Source organism: Cherax quadricarinatus, unplaced genomic scaffold (genome assembly GCF_038502225.1).
Source record: "Cherax quadricarinatus isolate ZL_2023a unplaced genomic scaffold, ASM3850222v1 Contig1389, whole genome shotgun sequence".
Taxonomy (NCBI): domain Eukaryota; kingdom Metazoa; phylum Arthropoda; class Malacostraca; order Decapoda; family Parastacidae; genus Cherax; species Cherax quadricarinatus.
The window spans coordinates 29,277-56,908 of record NW_027196415.1 but is presented as its reverse complement, the minus strand read 5'-3'; the positions used below and the strand labels follow the sequence as shown (position 1 = coordinate 56,908).

At 42.2% G+C, this 27,632-nt stretch overlaps 1 protein-coding gene across 1 annotated transcript; it reads right to left on the bottom strand.

Annotated features, from left to right (window-relative positions):
- On the bottom strand, positions 1-26,354 carry LOC128684546 (uncharacterized). The gene is made up of 8 exons (XM_070080973.1): positions 26,067-26,354; positions 24,786-24,924; positions 24,305-24,542; positions 23,497-23,689; positions 22,707-22,838; positions 19,874-20,014; positions 10,118-10,467; positions 1-1,511 (listed from the first exon to the last, which is right to left on the bottom strand). Exons 1-8 carry the CDS (start codon positions 26,352-26,354, stop codon positions 1,355-1,357), a joined length of 1,638 nt encoding a protein of 545 aa, XP_069937074.1. The 3' UTR covers positions 1-1,354.
- Positions 26,355-27,632: the final 1,278 nt, after the last annotated feature.

Genomic DNA, 27,632 nt, shown 5'->3' with positions numbered 1-27,632 from the left:
ATAATTTGTCACATATATATATATAAACAAAAAGTTTTGGTAAGTCCTGCAAAAATCTGAGTTAATAATTCAAACTCGTGAAGACAACATGACGTGAAAGAGACAAATTTGTACTAATATACTGAGGGTAAATATCATATATAAATATATATATAAATCAGAATTTGTGCCTGTTAGCTTAATTCTTAACAATAAATTATTCTCGCGATTTTTCCGTAATAAAATTTTATTTAGTGAATCAATGTGTTGGTCTACACTTGCGTTTGTTGGCACTTTTGAGCCTCAGTGTACTTAACTGTATTTGTTATATTATAAATATATTTTTTTTTTTACGTGAGGGAGTGTGAGGCGTTTCGAACCAGAGGAATGAAATTACAATCCGTCCATTCTAGCCCTCACTCTGCAACTACAATCTTGCCAGAGTACAGTAAACTATGACCTGGCTCCCTTACTCCCTCAAGTTTCCGTGTGACTAGTTAATTGTCTAAGTTGGACCGAAACGTCGTCATAAGTGTGTCTCCTAAGTGCGGGTTATACGTGTAGGGTATGGGAAGGTTTTCGTATCAGGACGGAGCCTCTGAAAATTAACATCAGTGGTCGATGTGGTAGAGTGGAGGCCTTGTAATTACTGCCTCCGGTTCGAGGCTTCCACACTCCCTCATGAGAAAATTGTTCCTTAAAATTTTTCTCCAAAATATATGTAATATATATTGTATTTTAATTACTATTTGTCAAAAGCAGTTGACGACGGACACTTGGCTGTGTGTGTGTGTGTGAAGGGCAGTAACTGCACTCTAAAGGAGGGCTGATAATGTTACAGTAGGAGGGGTATATATATATGTATATATATATATATATATATATATATATATATATATATATATATATATATATATATATATATATATATATATATATATATATATATATTGTGAATGTTTTGTCAATGTATTTTGTCTTTAAATAATATATATATATATATATATATATATATATATATATATATATATATATATATATATATATAATATAGGGGGTGGTAGGAGAAAATTCTCAAACAGCTTCAGGGAGAATCTTGAGTTTTCCCTGAAGCAAGTTTATTCTTTTATCTGAGGATGAGGGTCCCTATAACAGTTCTAGAAGTGGTACCTCCCTATATACACATATATATATATATATATATATATATATATATATATATATATATATATATATATATATATATATATATATATATATATATATATATATTAAATAAAAAGGTGTGAATATTTTAAGAGTTCCCAGTAAGTATAACTGCACAGCGCAACTCAAACAGCGTGTAGAAGGTGGATGACCAGGATCATTCTCTCTGTTAGAAGTAGGATGACGTCTCCGTCCTGGCCCGAGGTAGCGTGTCAGTGTCGGAGCTCTTGTAGGCGAAGAGAAGGTTGCTCTGTGCCTGGTTGTGACGCAGGGTCCTCGACGGCTGGTATACCGGGGCCTGGGGCATGGGTACAGGTACGGAGTACCTATAGGAAAGGGTATTAATACTGCGGTACAATGATAATACAGGAGGCAACTGAGTAGAACAGTTGATTGGGTTTGATATAATCATTTACAAAATGACTCCAAAGAGTCATTGAGTGGCGATACAGTCAAGAATAAGTTACAGTAGAGTAGCTGGGCCAATTCGAAATTGAAATTGAATGACGATTGGTCCAGAACCGGCTGGGACATCGTTCAGTTTGTTTCTCTTTTGAAAGTTAGCTTGTGTGTATGATATTATCCAATAGGCCCTCTTTTTTTTTTTACATTTTCCTACATAATACTGTAAGAATTGAAACAAATTATACTAAATTTTAAATCTGATTAATAAAACAAGTAATTGTAGTGGCTAGTGTCAGTCAAGGCCGGTTTTAGGGGAGGGGCCCCGGGGCCCCCTATCAAATGATAAAAAATATTATGACACACATTATACTGAGAATTTAAAAGAACGCAAAAAGAGAAAATGTATGCAAGAGTCTGAATTGTGTTGGGATTGTCATGTTGAGTCATCATTGGTGCGAGCGCATTGTTAGCTGCATGACGCAAGGTTGACTCACAGCACATCATCATCCTGGGTGTGCAGGGCGCTGAAGTATGAATGACTGCTTGATCGTGGTCAGTATGTGAACAACAGTGTGGTAGTGAGAACCGACTATGAACGAGCATGAAGCAAAGGCGGCAAAGAATCTGACATCCTGCGCTCGTTGGATTTTGATGGAGTCATCAGAGACTTTTCCATCAGAAAAGCACGGAATGTACCTGGCTTATAATATTTAATCTGATTGAAGATAACTCCTCATAAGTCTGTAGATTGCTTTTGAGTTACACTTGCAAATGAACCGAAAGGCTGCTAAAATACAATATAAATCCAATTTATTGTTTCATTTCATCATCTTAAGAAGTTTAGTTTAATATGTTTATTATGAACCCCATACCCATCCTGTGGGCGGTAGTCAAAAGATTACAGAGGTACATAATTGGTCCAGGGACTGGACTCCAAAGTTTTGATAACTGAGCAAGTTACAGAGGTAATGAACTCACAATTACAAAGGTAATGAACTCACAATTTACAAAGGTAATGAACTCCAGGTAGGTGTGGTCACAATCATGACAAGTTACAAAGGAATTTACAGATTACAGAGGTACGTAATGGGTCCAGGGACTGGGCCCCCAAAGTTTTGATAGCTGAACTAGGTACGAAGGTAATGAACTCACAAGTTACAAAGGTAATGAATCCTGTAAGAATGGTTACTTACCTTTATACATGGCTACAATCATGAACAAATTATAGAGTAATGAGCAATTCACACTTCCACACCCGGTCACAACTGTAATTAGTTATTGGTGCAAATATTGATTGTTGAGTCACACACACACACACACACACACACACACACACACACACACACACACACACACACACACACACACACACACACACACACACACACACACACAAACTCAGGAAAATAAAGAGATTAGCCGAAGAGCCAGAAACGAATATGCACAGATAAGAAGGGAGGCTCAGAGACAATATGAAAATGACATAGCATCAAAAGTAAAGACTGATCCGAAGCTGTTGTACAGCCACATCAGGAGGAAAACAACAGTCAAGGACCAGGTAATCAGACTGAGGAAGGGTGATGGGGAATTCACAAGAAACGACCGAGAGGTATGTCGGGAGCTCAACACAAGATTTAAAGAGGTATTTACAGTGGAAACCAGTAGGAGTCCAGGAAATCAGAACAGGGGGGCACACCAGCAAGTGCTGGATGAGGTACATATAACCAAGGAGGAGGTGAAGAAGCTGCTATGCGAACTTGACACCTCGAAGGCGGTGGGACCAGACAACATCTCTCCATGGGTCCTTAAAGAGGGAGCAGAGATATTGTGTGAGCCATTAACAAAGATCTTCAACACATCATTTGAACATCAAAATGGTATACAATACCGACAGGTTGTTAGGTATGACACATATGCAACAGTTAGACAACTTTATTCCGAAACGTTTCGCCTACACAGTAGGCTTCTTCAGTCGAATACAGAAAGAAGGCAGGAACAGTAGAGATGTGAAGACGATGTAATCAGTCCATCACCCTTAAAGTCGTAGAATTTGAGGTTGTCAGTCCCTCGGCCTGGAGAAGTTCAGTTCCATAGTCAGGAACTATCTGAAGATCAAGCGACAGTGCGGAGACTTAAATACTGTCGGAAGGAGAGGTGCAGGGTAGTAGTAGTAGTAGTAGTAGTAGTAGTAGTGAGAGGCCACTGAGAGGTCATGTCCCTCTCAGATCCAACACTTCTCACATGAAAAGCTTGTCCAAGGTGTTTTCTGTACCAAGATGCCACGTGTTGCAGTGTCTGACAAGATGAACATCAAAATGGTATACAATACCGACAGGTTGTTAGGTAAGACACATATGCTGCCTTCTTTCTGTATTCGACTGAAGAAGCCTACTGTGTAGGCGAAACGTTTCGGAATAAAGTTGTCTAACTGTTGCATATGTGTCTTACCTAACAACATCATTTGAAACTGGGCAACTCCCTGAGGTATGGAAAATGGAAATGTAGTCCCAATTTTTAAAAAAGGAGACAGACATGAGGCACTAAACTACAGACCTGTATCACTAACGTGTATAGTATGCAAGGTCATGGAGAAGATCATCAGGAGGAGAGTGGTGGAGCACCTGGAAAGAAACAAGTGTATAATTGACAACCAGCACGGTTTCAGGGAAGGAAAATCCTGTGTCACAAACCTAATAGAGTTTTATGACAAGGTGACTGAAGTAAGACAGAGGTGTCAGAGTGGGCGCCTGTGACAACCGGGGTTCCACACGGGTCAGTCCTAGGACCTGTGCTGTATATTTGAACGACATAACGGAAGGGATAGACTCAGAAGTGTCCTTGTTTGCAGATGATGCGAAGTTAATGAGAAGAATTAAATCGGATGAGGATCAGGCAGGACTACAAAGAGACCTGGACAGGCTACAAGCCTGGTCCAGCAACTGGCTCCTTGAATTTAACCCTGCCAAATGCAAAGTCATGAAGATTGGGGAAGGGCAAAGAAGACCGTAGACACAATATAGTTTAGATGGCCAAAGACTGCAAACCTCACTCAAGGAAAAAGATCTGGGGGTGAGTATAACACCGAGCATATCTCCTGAGGCGCACATCAATCAGATAACTGCTGCAGCATACGGGCGCCTGGCAAACCTACGGATAGCGTTGCGATACCTCAGTAAGGATTCGTTTAAGACTCTGCATACCATTTACGTCAGGCCCATACTGGAGTATGCAGCACCAGTTTGGAATCCACACATAGTCAAGCACGTCAAGAAATTAGAGAAAGTGCAAAGGTTTGCAACAAGACTAGTCCCAGAGCTACGGGGATTGTCCTACGAAGAAAGGTTGAGGGAAATCGGCCTGACGACACTGGAGGACAGAAGGGTGAGGGGAGACATGATAACGACATATAAAATACTGCGCGGAATAGACAAGGTGGACAAAGACGGGATGTTCCAGAGAAGGGACACAGACACAAGAGGTCACAATTGGAAGTTGAAGACTCAGATGAATCAAAGGGATGTTAGGAAGTATTTCTTCAGTCATAGAGTAGTCAGGCCGTGGAATAGCCTAGAAAGTGATGTAGTGGAGGCGGGAACCATACATAGTTTTAAGGCGAGGTATGATAGAGCTCATGGGGCAGGGAGAGAGAGGACCTAGTAGCAATCAGCGAAGAGGCGGGGCCAGGAGCTGTGACTCGACCCCTGCAACCACAAATAGGTGAGTACAAATAGGTGAGTACACACACACACACACACACAAACACACACACACACACACACACACACACACACACACACACACACACATACACATACACATATATACACACACACACACACACAAACACACACACACACACACACACACACACACACACACACACACACACACACACAAACACACACACACACACACACACATATACACACACACACGCACGCACACACACACACACACACACACACACACACACACACACACACACACACACACACACACACACACTCACATACACACACACACACATTGGAGAACCAAGATGTTGGATGTGGTGCTGGAAAACCTCATGCACCAACATGTTAAGTACACTACCAGAGTGAGAGGGGAGGATGAACCAGCAATATTGGACCTTGTGTTCACCCTGGGCAGTTCAGACATTGAGGACATCACATATGAGAGTTCCCTAGGAGCTAGTGACCACGTGGTTCTGTTCTTTGAATACACAGTAGAGTTGCAAGTGAAGAGAGTAACAGGAGTTGAATGGGAAAAGCCTGACTATAAAAGAGGGGACTACATAGGGCTGAGGAACTTCCTGCAGGAGGTTCCGTGAGACAGAGAACTGGCAGGAAAGCCAGTAAATGAAATGATGGAATATGTAACAACAAAATGCAAGGAGGAAGTGGAAAGGTTTATTCCCAAGGGCAACAGAAACAATGGGAAGACCAGAACGAGCCCCTGGTTTACCCGATGGAGTAAGGAGGCAAAAACAAAGTGCAATAGAAAATGGAAAAAGTACAGAAGGCAGAGAACACATGAAAATAGGAAAATCAGTCGCAGAGCCAGGAACGAGTATGCACAGGTAAGGAGGGAGGCCCAGCGACAGTATGAAAATAACCCGAAACTGTTGTATAGCCACATCAGGAGGAAGACAGCAGTCAAAGACCAGGTGATCAGACTGAGGACAGAAGGTGGAGAACTCACAAGAAATGATCAGGAGGTATGTGAGGAGCTAAACAGGAGATTTAAGGAAGTTTTTACAGTAGAGACAGGAAGGGCTCTGGGAAGACAGCACAGAAGGGAACATCAAGAGGGAATATACCAACAAGTGTTGGATGACATACGAACAACCGAGGAGGAGGTGCAGAAGCTGCTAAGTAACCTTGATACCTCAAAGGCGATGGGACCGGACAACATCTCCCCATGGGTCCTTAGAGAAGGAGCAGAGATGCTGTGTGTGCCCCTAACCACAATCTTCAACACATCCCTTGAAACTAGGCAACTACCTGAGAAATGGAAGACAGCAAATGTAGTCCCCATATTTAAGAAAGGAAACAGAAATGAGGCACTAAACTACAGACCTGTGTCTCTGACATGTATTGTGTGCAAAGTCATGGAGAAGATTATCAGGAGGAGAATGGTGGAACACCTGGAACGGAACAAGATTATAAATGAAAACCAGCATGGGTTCATGGAAGGCAAATCCTGTGTCACAAATCTTCTGGAGTTTTATGACAAGGTAACAGAAGTAAGACACGAGAGAGAGGGGTGGGTTGAATGCGTTTTCCTAGACTGCAGGAAGGCCTTTGACACAGTTCCCCACAAGAGATTAGTGCAGAAGCTGGAGGATCAGGCGCATATAACAGGGAGGGCACTGCAATGGATCAGGGAATACCTGACAGGGAGGCAACAACGAGTCATGGTCCGTGAAGAGGTATCACAGTGGGCGCCTGTGACGAGCAAGGTCCCACAGGGGTCAGTTTTAGGACCAGTGCTATTTTTGATATATGCGAACGACATGATGGAAGGAATAGACTCTGAAGTGTCCCTATTCGCAGATGATGTGAAGTTGATGAGAAGAATTAAATCAGATGAGGATGAGGCAGGACTGCAAAGAGACCTGGACAGGCTGGACATGTGGTCCAGAAACTGGCTTCTCGAATTCAACCCTGCCAAATGCAAAGTCATGAAGATTGGGGAGGGGCAAAGAAGAGTGCAGACAGAGTATAGGCTAGGTGGACAAAGTCTACAGACCTCACTCAGGGATGAGTGACCATAACACCGAGCACGACACCGGAGGCACACATCAACCAAATAACTGCTGCAGCATATGGGCGCCTGGCAAACCTGAGAATAGCGTACCGATACCTTAATAAGGAATCGTTCAAGACACTGTACACTGGAGTATGCAGCACCAGTCTGGAACCCACATCTGGTCAAGCACGTCAAGAAGTTAGAGAAAGTACAAAGGTTTGCAACAAGGCTAGTTCCAGAGCTCAGGGGAATGTCGTACAAGGAAAGGTTGAGGGAAATCGGACTGACGACACTGGAGGACAGAAGGGTCAGGGGAGACATGATAACGACATACAAGATACTGCGGGGAATAGACAAGGTGGACAAAGACAGGATGTTCCAGGGAGGGGACACAGAAACAAGGGGTCACAATTGGAAGCTGAAGACTCAGACGAGTCACAGGGACGTTAGGAAGTATTTCTTCAGCCATAGAGTCGTCAGGAAGTGGAATAGCCTAGCAAGTGAAGTAGTGGAGGCAGGAACCATACATAGTTTTAAGAAGAGGTATGACAAAGCTCAGGAAGCAGAGGGGGCATCATGTTTGGCTTCAAAGCGAAGTTTTGGTTGTGATTTAAGAAGTAGTTTGGGGGGAAATGGAGGAATGGTAGTTTGGAATGGGGTAATATCCCATGGAGAGGAGAAGTGCCGTTATTGCTTTACTTGACATAGATCATGTATCTGATTCATGCGGAGGTCGGTTCCAGTTTTTTCGATCCATCTGGAGGAGTGTTCGCCAGTGCTGAGGAAAATTTGGATGGCTTCTATGCAGGGGTTTGAATGGGCTTGCCTGAGCATATTAACCCCAATTAGGATATTTCTTTCAGTAACACGATCTATGATGCTTGGAATATCAAGTTCTTTTTGCATATTTAAAATTTTGGCAGTACGAAGGCATCCTAAAATGATCCTCATTGCTTCGTTCTGCAGTTTTTCCAGCCCTCCAAGCTTCCAGTCAGACACAAGAGCAAGTAGTGGCGCAGCATCAACCAATGATCTAATATAAGCAAGATACATCATTTTCACAATTTTAACATTAGCACCATACCTGGGGTGAAACCCTCAGGTATTGTGCTAATGTTAAAGACTAAGTGCTCTCAGTCTTTCTTTGTATTGGCGACAAAGTCTTGTTACAACAGGTCCAAGTAGTGGAACCTCAAAGCCTAGATACCTGTTTCTGCTTACATATTCTAGAAGAGACCCATCATGCAATTGGATCTGACGAACTGTGCCTCTCTGTCGAGGAGGACGCCTATTGAGTATCTTTGTTTTATCAGTAGAGATTATCAACCCCAGGTCCCGACACGAGGATAGTACATGATTAAGAATGTTTTGGGTGTTGGAGAATCCGGTGGTGTGAATCATTATATCATCAGCAAAACTAATCATATAATGATGGGGTTGGCTAGGCATAGCATTAAGTAAGGCATTAATTAGAATATTGAATAGTGTGGGACTGAGCACACCTCCATGTGGGGTTCCTAATTCAAAGTCTTTAGTTACACTTCTGTCCCTGGAAAGAAGATGGTACGTATATTGAGAGTGGTGAAAATTTTTCAAAGAGAAACCTAGAAGTTAGACCTTTTCAGTGCATGGGGCCCCACACCAAACTGGATCCTGGGCCCCCCACCAAACTGAGCCCCGAGCCCCCCACCAAACTGGGCCCCGAGCCCCCCACCACCTAAATCCGGCACTGGTGTCAGTACTGCTTTAGGATACATTTTTCTCTTGGATATTTTTTTTCGCTAATTAGTCCTTGAAGGTGAGATCCTCCGACATGATCACTCCCAGGTCTTTGACGTTGGTTTTTCGCTCTATTTTGTGGAGGGAATTTGTTTTGTACTCTGATGAAGTTTTAATTTCCTCTTGTTTACCATATCGGAGTAATTGAAATTTCTCATTGTTGAACTTCATATTGTTTTCTGCAGCGCACTGAAAGATTTGGTTGATGTCTGCCTGGAGCCTTGCAGTGTCTGCAATGGAAGACACTGTCATGCAGATTCGGGTGTCAACTGCAAAGGAAGACACGGTGCTGTGGCTGATATCCTTGTCTATGTCAGATATGAGGATGAGAAACTGCCTCCCAGCATACATAAGGGGGATTACCAATAGACCCCTGGCAGTCTTCAAGCTGGCACTGGACAAGCACCTAAAGTCGGTACCTGACCAGCCGGGCTGTGGCTCGTATGTTGGATTGCGTGCAGCCAGCAGTAACAGCCTGGTTGATCAGGCTCTGATCCACCAGGAGGCCTGGTCACAGACCGGACCGCGGGGGCGTTGACCCCCGGAACTCTCTTCAGGTAAACTCCAGGTTAGGCTGCTTGTACACATGTTAAAATACTAATCGACTCAGGCCTTCATGGAGCAAAGTGCTTGAAAATATGTTCACTCCTGTATGCAAAGAGCGTAGCAAAGTTGTCTGTTTGTAAGGTAGCAATAGTTTATATGCTGACTTACGGGCAGCACTAAACCTGTAAGGGTTGTACAGCTTCTGAGGACAAATTCCGACTGTTTACATATGGAAAGAATGAAGGACAAAGAGCACAGGATATAAAATGAGGAAGATCATCTTATAGAACGATAGGGACATGTAAAAGATATTAATAATGTCAGATGCAATAAGACAAATGCAACCAATGTGGATAACGAGAACCTTCAAAACATGAGAATCCTAGCCACTGATAGTTCAGTTCAAATCACGAAGGTAAAGCTTATGAACAGTCACATGTATGGTACTCACCTTTGCCTGGGAACATTGTACCGGCTGGTGGTGCTGGTGGTCCATGGAACATTGGACCGGCTGGTGGTGCTGGTGGTCCATGGAACATTGTACCGGCCGGTGGTGTTTGAGGCCCAGGGAGAAGTTTCTGGTCTGGAGTAGCTTGGAGGTGGGCCTGAATGTGGAGGAGGCGTTGGAGGTGGAGGGGGAGGAGGTGGTGGTGGTGGAGTAGGAGGAGGTGGTGGTGGTGGTGGTGGTGGTGGAGGAGGAGGAGGAGGAGGAGGTGGTGATAGTGAGGTGGTGGTGCCAAGGAAAGCAGAGTTGATGGCTTGTGCTGGAGGCTTAGAGAACACCGTCCTCTTACTGCGATTCTGACGATAAATACAGATGCCCGTGGCTCAAGAGTCTCACATAAATAAAATTTAGAAATTGTTATGAAAATATTAACTAGACATATATATATATATATATATATATATATATATATATATATATATATATATATATATATATATATATTAACACATCGGCCGATTCCCACCAAGGCAGGGTGGCCCGAAAAAGAAAAACTTTTATCATCATTCAGTCCATCACTGTCTTGCCAGAGAGGTGGTTTACACTACAGTTATAAAACTGAAACATTAACACCCCTCCTTCAGAGTGCAGGCACTGTACTTTCCATCTCCAGGACTCAAGTCCGGCCTGCCGGTTTCCCTGAATCTCTTCATAAATGTTACTTTGCTCACACTCCAAGAACACGTCAAGTATTAAAAACCATTTGTCTTTTCACTCCTATCAAATACGCTCATGCACGCTTGCTGGAAGTCCAAGCCCCTCGCACACAAAACCTCATTTACCCCCTCCCTCCAACCCTTCTTAGGCCTACCCCTACCCCGCCTTCCCTCCACTACAGATTTATACACTCTCGAAGTCATTCTGTTTTGTTCCATTTTCTCTACATGTCCGAATCACCTCAACAACCCCTCCTCAGCCCTCTGGATAATAGTTTTGGTAATCCCACACCTTCTCCTAATTTCCGAACTACGAATTCTCTGCATTATATTCACACGACACATATATATTAAATTACCACATCGGCGTCTTCTGCCAAGATATGGAGACCCAAAAATACATTCACCACCATGCAAAAGGGATCAGACATCACAGTTCCAACGTTCTCCAAATTGCAACATCCCGACCCCTCCTTGAGAGTGCAGGCACTGTACTTCCCACCTCCAGGACTCAAGTCCATTTAACTGGTTTCCCTGAATACCTATGCTCACACTCTGCCCTTACATCATAAACAACCACTCGTCTTCATTCTGATGTACAATGATTACACACGTCTGACTGATGCTTAAGCTCTACCACATAAAATCGCCTTCACACCCTAAAACCCTTCTGGGACATCCCCTACCAACCTTCTTCCTTCTTTCTACCGTATAATAAAACACTCTCTTGACATCCTCTTCTGATCATTTCTCTTTAAATGCACAAACCACATAACTAACCCCTTGTCCAGTCTCTGAATTATGTTCGTGACTCTCACACCGTCTGTTAATTTTTGCGCTCTGATTTATAGGCATAACATTCACGACACATTAATATTTTATAATATATGTTGTATAATCATTTTTTTTGACTGTATCAGCACAGGAGAGCCTTTGAACTGCTCCAAGCAGCAAGTTCAGACAATTAGGAAGAACGATGTGAAGAGAAGTGGCACACTACAGAAAAAAAATTTCATTGATCTCGATTATGTTGTGTTTTGTCATAAAAATTGTGTTTCAAGATACGCAGCTGCTCATCATCCACAGACGAGGCTCAAGACCTAGTAGCGAGCCTACTGAGCAAAGATGCAGTCATTCTCAGTCTACATTCCTACTTAAAGGAACATTGTATCTTCTGTGGTGAACTGTTCATCTAGAGAGCCGAAGAATACAAAGAGACGACACAAGGTAGAACAGCGCAGGACTGCTCATAGACCACATGAAAAAACTCTTTAAAGACTGTCTTCTTGACGCATGTGAAAGGATGATAGCTGGGCTCAAGCCGTTCCACGCAACATGTAATTTACATCAAGCAGAGGCACACTGTGACAAAGATTGTCATAACTAGTTCTGCCAAGTGACAGTTAAGCAGTACTTTCTAAATAGGAAAAGTGTTACTGATCTTCCTCTACTTAATGCAGTAGGTAACATGTAAAAGAATCAACATCAACAGTAGACAACAGTGGACTTCCATGAGATATACACGAGAAATGGTGGCACAGTGGCACGTAAATGTCTCTTAGGGAACCTGGTTAAATATTTTGGTGATGCCATTTTGGTGCTACGTATAAATGATTGTGCAATTCTGTTGGGTTTTCGTGATTATGATGATAATTTTTTTATGAAAACAAGCTAAGTCTGAACTCAGGGAAAAAGCATAACAGCACTCGGCATCCCTTGTGAGTGTAATTTCTCAAACTCCTTCTAATTGCTTCCGGCACAACCTCTCAAAATGAATCACTTATTAAATTACTAAGGAAAAAAATCAGCCAGTTGCGCAAAAAAAAAAAAAAAGGAAACCATTATGTATAAGAAAGTTGCAAAAATATTATCTTCACCTTTTTCTATACTTTCAACAAATCACTTGAACGCACCTTTCCTGACTTTAAATATCTATCTATCTATCTATCTATATATATATATATATATATATATATATATATATATATATATATATATATATATATATATATATATATATATATATATATATATTAGGTAGTAGGTTGATAGACAGCAACCACCCAGGGAGGTACTACCGTCCTGCCAAGTGAGTGTAAAACGAAAGCCTGTAATTGTTTTACATGATGGTAGGATTGCTGGTGTCTTTTGTCTGTCTCATAAATATGCAAGATTACAGGTACGTCTTGCTACTTCTACTTACACTTAGGTCACACTACACATACATGTACATGTTTATTTATACACACTCATCTGATTTTTCTTTGATTTTATTCTTAATAGTTCTTGGTCTTATTGCTTTTCCTTTTATATCCATGGGGAGGTGGAATAACAATCTTTCCTACGTAAGCCATGCGTGTTGTAAAAGTCAACTAAAATGCTGGGAACAATGGGCTAGTAACCCCTTTTCCTGTAAAGATTACTAAAAAGAATAATAAGAAGAAAATTGCCAAAGCGGGATGTCTGAATGTGCGTGGATGTTGTTCGAATGATAAAGAGATGATTGTGGATGTTATGAATGAGAAGAAGCTGGATGTCCTGGCTTTAAGTGAAACAAAGCTGAAGGGGGTGGGAGAGTTTCAGTGGAGAGGAATAAATGGGATTAGGTCAGGGGTTTCAAATAGAGTTAGAGCTAAAGAAGGAGTAGCAATAATGTTGAAGGATAAGTTATGGCAGGAAAAGAGGGACTACAAATGTATTAATTCAAGGATTATATGGAGTAAAATAAAGGTTGGATGTAAAAAGTGGGTTATAGTAAGTGTATATGCACCTGGAGAAAAGAGAAGTGTAGAGGAGAGAGAGAGAGATTTTGGGAAATGTTGAGTGAATGCGTGGGGAGTTTTGAGCCAAGTGTGAGAGTACTTGTGGTTGGGGATTTCAATGCTAAAGTGGGTAAAAATGTTGTGGAGGGAGTAGTAGGTAAATTTGGGGTGCCAGGGGTGAATGAAAATGAGGAGCCTTTAATTGAGCTATGTGTAGAAAGAGGTTTGGTAATAAGTAATACATATTTTATGAAGAAGAGGATAAATAAATATACAAGATATGATATAGCACGTAATGAAAGTAGTTTGTTAGTTTATGTATTGGTGGATAAAAGGTTGATGGGTACGCTCCAGGATGTACACGTTTATAGAGGGGCAACTGATATATCGGATCATTAATTAGTTGTAGCTACAGTTAGAGTAAGAGGTAGATGGGAAAAGAGGAAAATGGCAACAACCAGCAAGAGGGAGGTGAAAGTGTATAAACTAAGGGAGGAGGAAGTTCGGGTGAGATATAAGCAACTATTGGCAGAAAGGTGGGCTGGTGCAAGTATGAGTAGTGGGGGGGGTTGAAAAGGGTTGAAATAGTTTTAAAAATGCAGTATTAGAATGTGGGGCAGAAGTTTGTGGTTATAGGAGGGTGGGTGCAGGAGGAATGAGGAGTGATTGGTGGAATGATGAAGTAAAGGGTGTGATAAAAGAGAAAAAGTTAGCTTATGAGAGGTTTTTACAAAGCAGAAGTGTTATAAGAAGAGTAGAGTATACGGAGAGTAAAAGAAAGGTGAAGAGAGTGGTGAGAGAGTGCAAAAGGAGAGCAGATGATAGAGTGGGAGAGGCACTGTCAAGAAATTTTAATGAAAATAAGAAAAAATTTTGGAGTTAAACAAGTTAAGAAAGCCTAGAGAACGAATGGATTTGTCAGTTAAAAACAGAGTAGGGGAGTTAGAAGATGGGGAGATGGAGGTTTTGGGTAGATGGTGAGAATATTTTGAGGAACTTTTAAATGCCGACGAAGAAAGGAAAGCGGTAATTTCATGCACTGGCCAGGGAGGTATACCATCTTTTAGGAGTGAAGGAGAACAGGATGTGAGTGTGGGGGAGGTGCGTGAGGCATTACGTAGAATGAAAGGGGATAAAGCAACTGGAACTGACGGGATCATGACAGAAATGTTGAAAGCAGGGGGGGATATAGTGTTGGAGTGGTTGGTCCTTGTGTTTAATAAATGTATGAAAGATGGGAAGGTACCTAGGGATTGGCAGAGAGCATGTATAGTCCCTTTATATAAAGGGATGGGGGACAAAAGAGATTGTAAAAATTAAAGAGGAATAAGTTTACTGAGTATACCAGGAAAAATGTACGGTAGGGTTATAACTGAAAGAATTAGAGGTAAGACAGAATGTAGGATTGCGGATGAGCAAGGAGGTTTCAGATTGGGTAGGGGATGTGTAGATCAAGTGTTTACATTGAAGCATATATGTGAACAGTATTTAGATAAAGGTAGGGAAGTTTTTATTGCATTTATGGATTTAGAAAAGGCATATGATAGAGTGGATAGGGGAGCAATGTGGCAGATGTTGCAAGTATATGGAATAGGTAGTAAGTTACTAAATGCTGTAAAGAGTTTTATGAGGATAGTGAGGCTCAGGTGAGGGTGTGTAGAAGAGAGGGAGACTACCTCCCAGTAAAAGTAGGTCTTAGACATGGATGTGTAAGGTCACCATGGTTGTTTAATATATTTATAGATGGGGTTGTAAAAGAAGTAAATGCTAGGGTGTTCGGGAGAGGGGTGGGATTAAATTATGGGGAATTAAATACAAAATGGGAACTGACACAGTTGCTTTTTGCTGATGATACTGTGCTTATGGGAGATTCTAAAGAAAAATTGCAAAGGTTAGTGGATGAGTTTGGGAGTGTGTGTAAGGGTAGAAAGTTGAAAGTGAACATAGAAAAGAGTAAGATGATGAGGGTTTCAAATGATTTAGATAAAGAAAAATTGGATATCATATTGGGGAGGAGGAGTATGGAAGAAGTGAATGTTTTCAGATACTTGGGAGTTGACGTGTCGGCGGATGGATTTGTGAAGAATGAGGTTAATCATAGAACTGATGAGGGAAAAAAGGTGAGTGGTGCATTGAGGTATATTTGGAGACAAAAAATGTTATCTATGGATGCAAAGAAGGGAATGTATGAAAGTATAATAGTACCAACACTCTTATATGGGTGTGAAGCTTGGGTTGTGAATGCAGCAGCAAGGAGGCGGTTGGAGACAGTGGAGATGTCCTGTCTAAGGGCAATGTGTTGTGTAAATATTATGCAGAAAATTCGGAGTGTGGAAATTAGGAGAAGGTGTGGTGTTAATAAAAGTATTAGTCAGAGGGCAGAAGAGGGGTTGTTGAGGTGGTTTGGTCATTTAGAGAGAATGGATCAAAGTAGAATGACATGGAGAGCGTATAAATCTGTAGGGAAAGGAAGGCGGGATAGGGGTCTTCCTCGAAAAGATTGGAGGGAAGGGGTAAAGGAGGTGTTCTGGGCGAGGGGCTTGGACTTGCAGCAAGAGTGCGTGAGCGTGTTAGATAGGAGTGAATGGAGACAAATGGTATTTGGGACCTGACGATCTGTTGGAGTGTGAGCAGGGTAATATTTAGTAAAGGGATTCAGGGAAACCGGTTATTTTTATATAGCCGGACTTGAGTCCTGGAAATGGGAAGTACAATGCTTGCACTCTAAAGGAGGGGTTTGGGATATTGGCAGTTTGGAGGGATATATTGTGTATCTCTATAGGTATATGCTTCTAAAATGTTGTGTTCTGATCACCTCTGCAAAAACAGTGATTATGTGTGAGTGAGGTGAGTGTTGAATGATGATTAAAATATTTTCTTTTTGGGGATTTTCTTTCTTTTTTTGGGTCACCCTGCCTCGGTGGGAGACGGCCGACTTGTTATATATATATATATATATATATATATATATATATATATATATATATATATATATATATATATATATATATATATATATATATATATATATATATATATATATATATATATATATATATGTATATGCAATAAGATCACAGTAAACAGGTGATTTTAAATTATGCAAAACAACCACTGTGAAAGAGTAGTGAAATTCAAAGCGCTTTCGTGACTACTCACATTGTCAAGAAACTACTCACATTGTCATAGTTCCTTGACAATGTGAGTAGTCACGAAAGCGCTTGGAATTTCACTACTCTTTCACGGTGGTTGTTTTGCATATATATATATATATATATATATATATATATATATATATATATATATATATATATATATATATATATATATATATATATATATATATATATATATATATATATATATATATATATATATATATATATATATATATATATATATATATATATATATATATATATATATATCTATATATATGATCCACGAAGGTGGTGATCACACGATGTCAGCAATTACAGACCAGTATCTTATCTATCAATAATGTTATCAAAAAAATATTCGAGTGAGTGACTCACGCGCAGCTGGACTCACACTTAACCAAATACAATGTTCTTAATTCTAGTCACCGCTCAAGGGAGGTTCCTTGATGTTGGTGAGGGGCTCTTGATTTAAAGAATTGGACCAGTATTCCAGTTCCTTGAATCTAATCTGAATGCCTTCTATTCCTCCAGGCGCTGTATGACCCTTATGGCTTTGGCGCTCCCCCAAGAACTTAATAACAGTAATAATAATAATAATAATAATAATAATAATAATAATAATAATAATAATAATAATAATAATAATAATAATAATAATAATAATTAATCCTTGTCAGTATGGTTTCTGATTATCTTTGGTTTCTGAAAATTCTACACGATACTTAATTCTGTTATAACGGCATTTAGCGAATGCTGTAATTAGGTACCACAGACGATAATAAATCTGCAAAAAAATAATGGAAAACCAACAATTTCTGATTCACCAATAAACTGATAAGGTGATTTCCGGTTTACTACACAGGCCGTGAGTAACAAACACATCTTCCAGTCGTTCACACAATTCCATCGCCTTTTTATGACATCCCTAGACATTCTTACACTTCAACTTCCAGTTACCATCCTCTAATATCTTCACACACACACACACACACACACACACACACACACACACACACACACACACACACACACACACACACACACACACACACACACACACACACACACATGGTTCACCAATGGTTCACCCAAAGGTGCAGGGAGGCAAAAACCAAGTGTGCTAGGGAATGGAAGAAATATAGAAGGCAAAGGACCCAGGAGAATAAGGAAAGCAGTCGTAGAGCCAGAAACGAATATACACAGATAAGAAGGGAGGCCCAAAGACAATATGAAAACGACATAACAGCGAAAGCCAAATCTGACCCGAAACTGTTATACAGCCACATCAGGAGGAAAACAACAGTCAAGGACCAGGTAATCAGGCTAAGGAAGGAAGGAGGAGAGACAAGAAATGACCGTGAAGTATGTGAAGAAGTCAACAAGAGATTCAAAGAAGTGTTCACAGAGGAGACACCACCATGTGCTGGACACAGTGCACACAACCGAGGAAGAAGTGAAGAGGCTTCTGAATGAGCTAGATACCTCAAAGGCAATGGGGCCAGATAACATCTCCCCATGGGTCCTGAGAGAGATAGCAGAGGCGCTATGTGTACCCCTAACAACAATATTCAATACATCTATCGAAACAGGGAGATTGCCTGAGGCATGGAAGACAGCAAATGTAGTCCCAATCTTTAAAAAAGGAGACAGACATGAAGCACTAAACTACAGACCAGTGTCACTGACATGTATAGTATGCAAAATCATGGAGAAGATTATCAGAAGAGTGGTGGAACACCTAGAAAGGAATGATCTCATCAACAGCAGCCAGCATGGTTTCAGGGACGGGAAATCCTGTGTCACAAACCTACTGGAGTTCTATGACATGGTGACAGCAGTAAGACAAGAGAGAGAGAGGGGTGGGTGGATTGCATATTCTTAGACTGCAAGAAGGCGTTTGACACAGTTCCACACAAGAGATTAGTGCAAAAACTGGAGGACCAAGCAGGGATAACAAGGAAGGCACTACAATGGATCAAGGAATACTTGTCAGGAAGACAGCAGCGAGTAATGGTACGTGGCGAGGCGTCAGAGTGGGCACCTGTGACCACCTAGGACCAGTGCTGTTTCTGGTATTTGTGAACGACATGACGGAAAGAATAGACTTTGAGGTGTCCCTTTTTGCAGATAACGTGAAGTTGATGAGAAGAATTCACTCGATCGAAAACCAGGCAGAACTACAAAGGGATCTGGACAGGCTGCAGACCTGGTCCAGCAATTGGCTCCTGGAGTTCAATCCCACCAAGTGCAAAGTCATGAAGATTGGGGAAGGGCAAAGAAGACCGCAGACGGAGTACAGTCTAGGGGGCCAGAGACTACAAACCTCACTCAAGGAAAAGTATCTTGGGGTGAGTATAACACCAGGCACATCTCCTGAAGCGCTCATCAACCAAATAACTGCTGCAGCATATGGGCGCCTAGCAAACCTCAGAACAGCATTCCGACATCTTAATAAGGAATCGTTCAGGACCCTGTACACCGTGTACGTTAGGTCCATATTGGAGTATGCGGCACCAGTTTGGAACCCACACCTAGCCAAGCACGTAAAGAAACTAGAGAAAGTGCAAAAGTTTGCAACAATACTAGTCACAGAGCTAAGAGGTATGTCCTACGAGGAGAGGTTAAGGGAAATCAACCTGACGACACTGGAGGACAGGAGAGATAGGGGGGACATGATAACGACATACAAAATACTGAGAGGAATTGACAAGGTGGACAAAGACAGGATGTTCCAGAGATTGGACACAGTAACAAGGGGACACAGTTGGAAGTTGAAGACACAGATGAATCACAGGGATGTTAGGAAGTATTTCTTCAGCCACAGAGTAGTCAGGAAGTGGAATAGTTTGGGAAACGATGTAGTGGAGGCAGGATCCATACATAGCTTTAAGCAGAGGTATGATAAAGCTCACGGTTCAGGGAGAGTGACCTAGTAGCGATCAGTGAAGAGGAGGGGCCAGGAGCTCGGATTCGACCCCTGTAACCTCAACTAGGTGAGTATAACTAGGTGAGTACACACACACACCCTAGCGCATTTCCTCACATTCACCCACACCCTCGCGTTATCCCACACTCGTCTACACCCCAGCAACCCCCTCCCCCCCCCCACTTGTCAACACTCACCCTGGTGAAGGTGGTTGCACGAGGAATGAAGGGGAAGGCGTCGCTGGTGAGAGCCAGGTTGTCGTACTGGCCTCCTTCGTACTCTGAATCAGACTCGGACTCGGACTCGGAATCCTCCCCAACATTCACTCTGTCATTCACCTGTTGGTCGCCATCACAGACTAGCTCAGTGACTGCAGCTTGATACATATATAATATATGATATAATGAATGTTCTTATTTTGTAATGAATGCTTTTGCAAGAGAAAAACTGGATTTAGCTCTAATATGTTATGTATAAATTGTTTAATCATATTATTTACTCGTTTTATTATGTATTGTATCTGTAAGGTTAGTTTGTTATATAATATAGTATATTTTGTTATATAATATAGTATATTTTGTTATATAATATAGTATATTTTGTTATATAATATAGTATATTTTGTTATATAATATAGTATATTTTGTTATATAATATAGTATATTTTGTTATATAATATAGTATATTTTGTTATATAATATAGTATATTTTGTTATATAATATAGTATATTTTGTTATATAATATAGTATATTTTGTTATATAATATAGTATATTTTTAAAGTACTGCTCAATGCAAATATGTTTGCTAATTGTGAAGACGATGAGGGCAGCTAGTCGACACCTGCTGGTCGACACCTGCTGGTCGACACCTGCTGGTCGACACCTGCTGGTCGACACCTGCTGGTCGACACCTGTCAGTATGGGAGGGCACCTTGGTAAAGACAGGTGGGAAGAACCTTAGTACAGACAGGTGGGGGAACCTTAGTTAAGGCAGGTGGAGGAATCTTAGTTAAGGCAGGTGGAGGAATCTTAGTTAAAGCAAGTGGAGGAATCTTAGTTAAGGCAGGTGGAGGAATCTTAGTTAAGGCAGGTGGAGGAATCTTAGTTAAGGCAGGTGGAGGAATCTTAGTTAAGGCAGGTGGAGGAATCTTAGTTAAGGCAGGTGGAGGAATCTTAGTTAAGGCAAGTGGAGGAATCTTAGTTAAGGCAGGTGGAGGAATCTTAGTTAAGGCAGGTGGAGGAATCTTAGTTAAGGCAGGTGGAGGAATCTTAGTTAAGGCAGGTGGAGGAATCTTAGTTAAGGCAGGTGGAGGAATCTTAGTTAAGGCAAGTGGAGGAATCTTAGTTAAGGCAGGTGGAGGAATCTTAGTTAAGGCAGGTGGAGGAATCTTAGTTAAGGCAGGTGGAGGAATCTTCGTTAAGGCAGGTGGAGGAATCTTAGTTAAGGCAGATGGAGGAATCTTAGTTAAGGCAGGTGGAGGAATCTTAGTTAAGGCAGGTGGAGGAATCATAGTTAAGGCAGGTGGAGGAATCTTAGTTAAGGGAGGTGGAGGAATCTTAGTTAAGGCAGGTGGAGGAATCTTAGTTAAGGCAAGTGGAGGAATCTTAGTTAAGGCAGGTGGAGGAATCTTAGTTAAAGCAGGTGGAGGAATCTTAGTTAAGACATGTGGAGGAATCTTAGTTAAGGCAGGTGGAGGAATCTTAGTTAAGGCAGGTGGAGGAATCTTAGTTAAGGCAGGTGGAGGAATCTTAGTTAAGGCAGGTGGAGGAATCTTAGTTAAGGCAGGTGGAGGAATCTTAGTTAAGGCAGGTGGAGGAATCTTAGTTAAGGCAGGTGGAGGAATCTTAGTTAAGGCAGGTGGAGGAATCTTAGTAAAAGCAGGTGGAGGAATCTTAGTTAAGGCAGGTGGGGAATCTTAGTTAAGGCAGGTGAGGAAATCTTAGTTAAGGCAGGTGGAGGAATCTTAGTTAAGGCAGGTGGAGGAATCTTAGTTAAGGCAGGTGGAGGAATCTTAGTTAAGGCGAGTGGAGGAATCTTAGTTAAGGCAGGTGGAGGAATCTTAGTTAAGGCAGGTGGAGGAATCTTAGTTAAGGCAGGTGGAGAAATCTTAGTAAAAGCAGGTGGAGGAATCTTAGTTAAGGCAGGTGGGGAATCTTAGTTAAGGCAGGTGAGGAAATCTTAGTTAAGGCAGGTGGAGGAATCTTAGTTAAGGCAGGTGGAGGAATCTTAGTTAAGGCAGGTGGAGGAATCTTAGTTAAGGCGAGTGGAGGAATCTTAGTTAAGGCAGGTGTGGGAATCTTAGTTAAGGCAGGTGAGGAAATCTTAGTTAAGGCAGGTGGAAGAATCTTAGCTAAGGCAGGTGGGGGAATCTTAGTTAAGGCAGGTGGGGAATCTTAGTTCAGGCAGGTGGGGGAATCTTAGTTAAGGCAGGCGGAGGAATCTTAGTTAAGGTAGGTGGGGGAATCTTAGTTAAGGCAGGTGGGGGAATCGTAGTTAAGGCAGGTGGGAGAATCTTAGTTAAGGCAGGTGTGGGAATCTTAGTTAAGGCGGGTGGGGGAATCTTAGTTAAGGCGGGTGGGGGAATCTTAGTTAAGGCGGGTGGGTCAAGACGAATGAGTGGAGTGGAGGACTCACCGTAGTCAAGAAGAATGAGTGGGATGGGGGACTCACCGTAGTCAAGAAGGAGTGGGATGGAGGACTCACCGTAGTCAAGTAGAATGAGTGGGATGGGGGACTCACCGTAATCAAGAAGAAGGAGTGGGATGGAGGACTCACCGTAGTCAAGAAGAATGAGTGGGATGGAGGACTCACCGTAGTCAAGAAGAATGAGTGGGGTGGAGGACTCACCGTAGTCAAGAAGAATGAGTGGGGTGGAGGACTCACCGTAGTCAAGAAGAATGAGTGGGGTGGAGGACTCACCGTAGTCAAGAAGAATGAGTGGGATGGAGGACTCACCGTAGTCAAGAAGAATGAATGGGGTGGAGGACTCACCGTAGTCAAGATAAATGGGTACTTTGAGGGCACTCACCTGTTGGAGTGGCGGTGGAGTACCTTTGAGAGGAGCCAGTGGCAGAAGGTTGCAGTGGTCAGGAACACCTTTCTGAGTCCCCATCCTGACGCGCCACCTTCGCTCCTTGAACCGGTTGAGTATGCTGTACACCTGCGAGGAAAACCGGTTTGACTGAAGGGTTGGTAGTAACCACTCAATTCAAGACTTTGGCGGTCAACTAAACTAAACTAAAAAGGGAATATAAGTAAGTTTAACAACGCTGAGAGTGAAAATATCAAAATAAATTTCCCCCATCACAGGAAGATCATCTTGTATATCTTAAGAAGCACGTAAGTTCCCCTGTCTTCTAATAATCATTTTTCTACTATAAATCTACCTTGTTTATAATTAGTAACGCATTTGCTTTGTTTGTTTCGTAAGATGAAGTCTAGGGTCTTGGCTTAATTCATGGTATAACTTAACAAATCTGAGCTTTGCTCAGACCTCTACAACACAATTGTCCTCAAAGATTTGTTAAGCTATACCATGAATTAAGGAAACATCCTAGACTTCACCTTACGAAACAGACAATGCAAATGCGATAGTATAAGGCTCGCTCATGATGGTACGTGATTTATGGTGCATGATGACAGTGTAAATTACTAACAACTTACTGTTATATTCCGCGTTGTTATTTCCTCAGGAATTGTTGTTATTATCACATTTGAATCTTCGATATCTATTTGTCACGAACTGTTAAATGAATGTCTTTATATTCATGAAAATACTCAACCTCTCATGGTGAGCATAAAGTTGCAAGATCACTGACCACATAAAGTGCAGCAACAGCACCAATGAGGCCGCCAGCGATGATGTCAGTAGAGGATGACTGGTAAGTGAGGTAGCCGTGGGTGGCTCCTATTGATGTCATGACCAACACGCCACCCACAGTAAGGAAGGAGCTGCCATACATGCCTGATACTCTCGCCATCCTAGCAAAGTACACCCACGTCCACACTCCGCTGGAAATAAAGTTTCTTTAAAGCTAATACACTTCGTATTTCGTTAGTAGTGTGTGTGTTTTTTTTCCCTTAGTTTTCTACATGTAGAAATACTACACACATGAAGTACTGTATGTACAGAATGTTACAGAATGTATTCCTGGAAGCATCATGAAATACAGAATACGGAACATAACTGTTATTTATGTAAATAGAGAAGGAAGGGGCTGTTACTAGGATTACAGTTTAGGGATGGAAGATCGTAACGTGGACAGAGACCAGCATTAGTACGTCTTGTGTCGATATTCTATATCAGCACTAGCAAGTCTTGTGTCAATATTTATATAGCAGCACTAGCAGGTCTTGTGTCAATATTGCTATAGCAGCACTAGCAGGTATTGTGCCAACGCAGCCACAGAAACTATCAGGCCTTCAGTCAGTGTTTGCAGTAGACAGCGATCATGGGATGAGGAAAAGAGACGTGGATGAGGGAGACAACGGACTTGGATACAAATGTATATGATACAAATAACTAGTGAAAAAAATATAATAACTTAGGACATCATGTTTATTGGGTCATGAGCATTTTCTAAGTGACTGCATTTTGCGTCCTTTTTTCCAGTGTGAAAAACTAACCAATAGACAGCGAGGGCTGCGTGATAGGAGGGAAAGGACCTGAGAGCCTCGTGCATTTCCCTTTGGTCTCCTTGGCACACATCGTTGGGGGACCAGACGAGGTCTTCAGAACATTTGCTGCTGAGGTCGACGCCACTGTAGTTACATATTGCTAGCAGGTGAGGCCTGGGAGACGCCATCCCCAGCTTCATCACCGACACCAGCACCCCGGTGGCTGAGCCCCCCAGAAGGAAGGCACCTGGGGGAAGGCACAATGAAAGAGGAGTTAGCTATGTACTCCATAGCTAAGGTTACCGTTTATAGCAGGTGTAGTTCACTTTCTCCAGCTGTCCCGCACACAGCGCTGAGGACCAAGTGCTGTATTGCTCCCATTGGACATAAAGCTAATAAAAATAATAATAATAATAATAATAATAATAATAATAATAATAATAATAATAATAATAATAATAATAATAATAATAATAATAATAATACTCACAGAGGAAGCGAAGAATTCTTCTGACGTAGAGAGGAAAAACGAAACCATAGCTTTCTACAAGCTTGACTCTTCGCCTCGGAAACCGTGCCCTCACAATCTCCACAAGGACCACCTGTTGATGAATTGAGCCACTGTAGTACTGTTAGCCATAAGCTTGGCTCTTCTAAAAACATAAGAATGGAAGAACACTGCAGCAGGCCTACTGGCTTATACTTGGCACATCCTTTTCAAATTAAATTCTTCTCGCTTCTCAGTTCTTCATAAGGACGTAAGAACATAGGAACGCAGGAACACTGTTAATTTGTTAACCATAAACATCGTATCACTGCCACTGTTGGACTATCACCTCAATATTTCCACTCTAGTCCTGGAACCTTGGTCACTCCACTTAGTCCTGGTACATTGGTCAGTGCTCTTAGTCCTGGAACCTTGGTCAGTGCACTTAGTCCTGGAACATTGATCACTCCATATAGTCCTGGAACCTTGGTCACTCCACTTAGTCGTGGAACCCTGATCGCTCTATTTAGTCCTCAAACCTTGGTAACTCCACTTTGTCCAGGAAACTTGGTCACTCCACTTCCTCCTGGAACTCAGTTCACTCCACTTACTGCTCGAACCTTGGTCACTCCACTTAATCCTGGATCCATGGTCATTCCACTTAGTCCTGGAACCTTGATCACTCAACTTAGTCCTGGAACCTTTGTCGCTCTCTTTAGTCCTGGAACGTTGGTCACTCCATATAGAACTGGAAACTTTTACACTCCACTTAGTCTTAGAACGTTAGTCACTAAATACGTAGACATGGAACCTTGGTCACTCCACTTTGTCCTGGAACGTTGGTCAATCAACTTAGTCCTGGAACCCTGGTGACTCTATTTAGTTCTGTAAATTTGGTCACTCCACTTAGTCCTGAAACCTTGATCACTCCACTTAGTCCTGGAACATTGGTTACTCCACATAGTATTAGAACCTTGGTCACTAAACTTCCTCCTGGAACCTTGCTCACTCTATTTAATCCTGAAACCATGGTCGTTCCACTTTGTCGTGGAACCTTGGTCTATCCAATTAATCCTGGAAACCAGCTAAGTCCACTTATTCCTGGAACCTTTGTCACTCCACTTAGTCCTGTACCCTTTGTCACTCCACTTAGTCCTGGAACTTTGGCCACACACTTAGCCCTGGAACAACGGTCAACCACACATTCGTCGAACCTGTCACTCCAGTGAGGCCTGGAATCTTAATCTATTCACTTACTCCTGGAATCTTAATCTATTCACTTACTCCTGGAAACTTGGTCACTCCACTTAATCCTGGGACCTTTGTCACTCCACTTTCTCCTCTAAGCTTGGTCACTACACTTAGTCCTGCAACTTTGGTCACTCCACTTAGTCGAGGAACCTTGGTCACTCCACTTAGTCCTGGACCCTTAGTCACTCCAATTAGTTCTTGAACCTTGTTCAGTCCACTTAGTCCTGGAACCTTGGTCACTCCACTTATTCTTGGAACCTTGGTGACTCCACTTACTCCTGGAACCTTGGTTACCCCACTTACTTTTGGAATCTGGTTCATTCCACTTAGTCCTGGAACCTTTGTAACTCCACTTACTTTTTGAATCTTGGTCACTCCATATAGCCCTGGAACGTTAGTCCCTCCAATTACTTTTGGAATCTTGGTCACCCCACTTTGTCCTGGAACCTTGGTCACTCCACTTAGTCCTGGAACCTTGGTCACTCCACTTAGTCGTGGAGCCCAGCTCTCTGATCTTTGAATTGGAACATTGGTCACTCCACATAGTCCTGGAACCTTGTTCACTCAACTTAGTTCTTGAACCTTGGTGTCTCCACTTCGTCCTGGAACCTTGGTCTCTCCACTTATTCGTAGAACCATGGTCACTCCATTTAGTTCTGGAAATTTGGTCTCTTCATTTAGTCCATGATAGTCGGTTATTCCCGTTACTCCTTGGACCTTGGTCACTCCACTTTGTCCTGGAACCTTGGTCACTCCACTTAGTAACGGACCCTTAGTCACTCAAATTAGTACTAAAACCTTGGTCAGTCCACTTAGTCCAGGAACCTTGGTCACTCCACTTACTCCTGGAACCTTGGTCACTACACTTAGTCCTGGAATTTTGGTCACTCCACTTATTCCTGGAACCTTTGTAACTCCACTTGCTTTTTGAATCTTGATCACTCCACATAGTCCTGGAACGTTGGTCACTCCATATAGACCTGGAAACTTTGTAACTGCACTTAGTCTTTGAACGTTGGTCACTCCATATAGACCTGGACCATTGGTCACTCCACTTAATCCTGGAACCCTTGTCACTCCAGTCAGTCCTGGAATCTTGGTCACTCCACTTAGTCTTGGAACCTTTGTCACTCCACTTACTCCTCGAACCTTGGTCACTCCACTTAGTCCTGGAACTTTGGTCACTCCACTTAGTCCTGGAACCTTGGTCACTCCACTTACTCCTGGAACCTTGCCCACTCCACTTAGTCCAGGAACCTTGGTCACTCCACTTAGTCCCGGACCCTTAGTCACTCCAATTAGTACTAGAACCTTGGTCAGTCCACTTAGTCCTGGAACCTTGATCTCTCCACTTACTCCTGGAACCTTGGTCACTCCACTTACTCCTGGAACCTTGGTCACTCCATTTATTCCTGGAATTTTGGTCACTCCGCTTAGTCCTGGAACTTTGGTCACTCCACTTCTGAAACCTTAGCCACTACACTTAGTCCCGGAACCTTGGTCACTCCACTTAGTCCCGGACCCTTAGTCACTCCAATTAGTGCTAGAAGTTTGGTCAGTTCACTTAGTCCTGGAACCTTGGTCACTCCACTTAGTCCC

Coding starts and splice junctions, on each gene's coding strand:
- LOC128684546 (XM_070080973.1), bottom strand. CDS start 26,354: ATGAACCAGATTCCAAAAGTAAGTGGGGTAACCAAGGTTCCAGGAGTA. Junction 24,543..24,785: donor AAGAATTCTTCGCTTCCTCT/GTGAGTATTATT, acceptor GCCTTCCCCCAG/GTGCCTTCCTTCTGGGGGGC. Junction 20,015..22,706: donor CTCCACCGCCACTCCAACAG/GTGAGTGCCCTC, acceptor GGCGACCAACAG/GTGAATGACAGAGTGAATGT.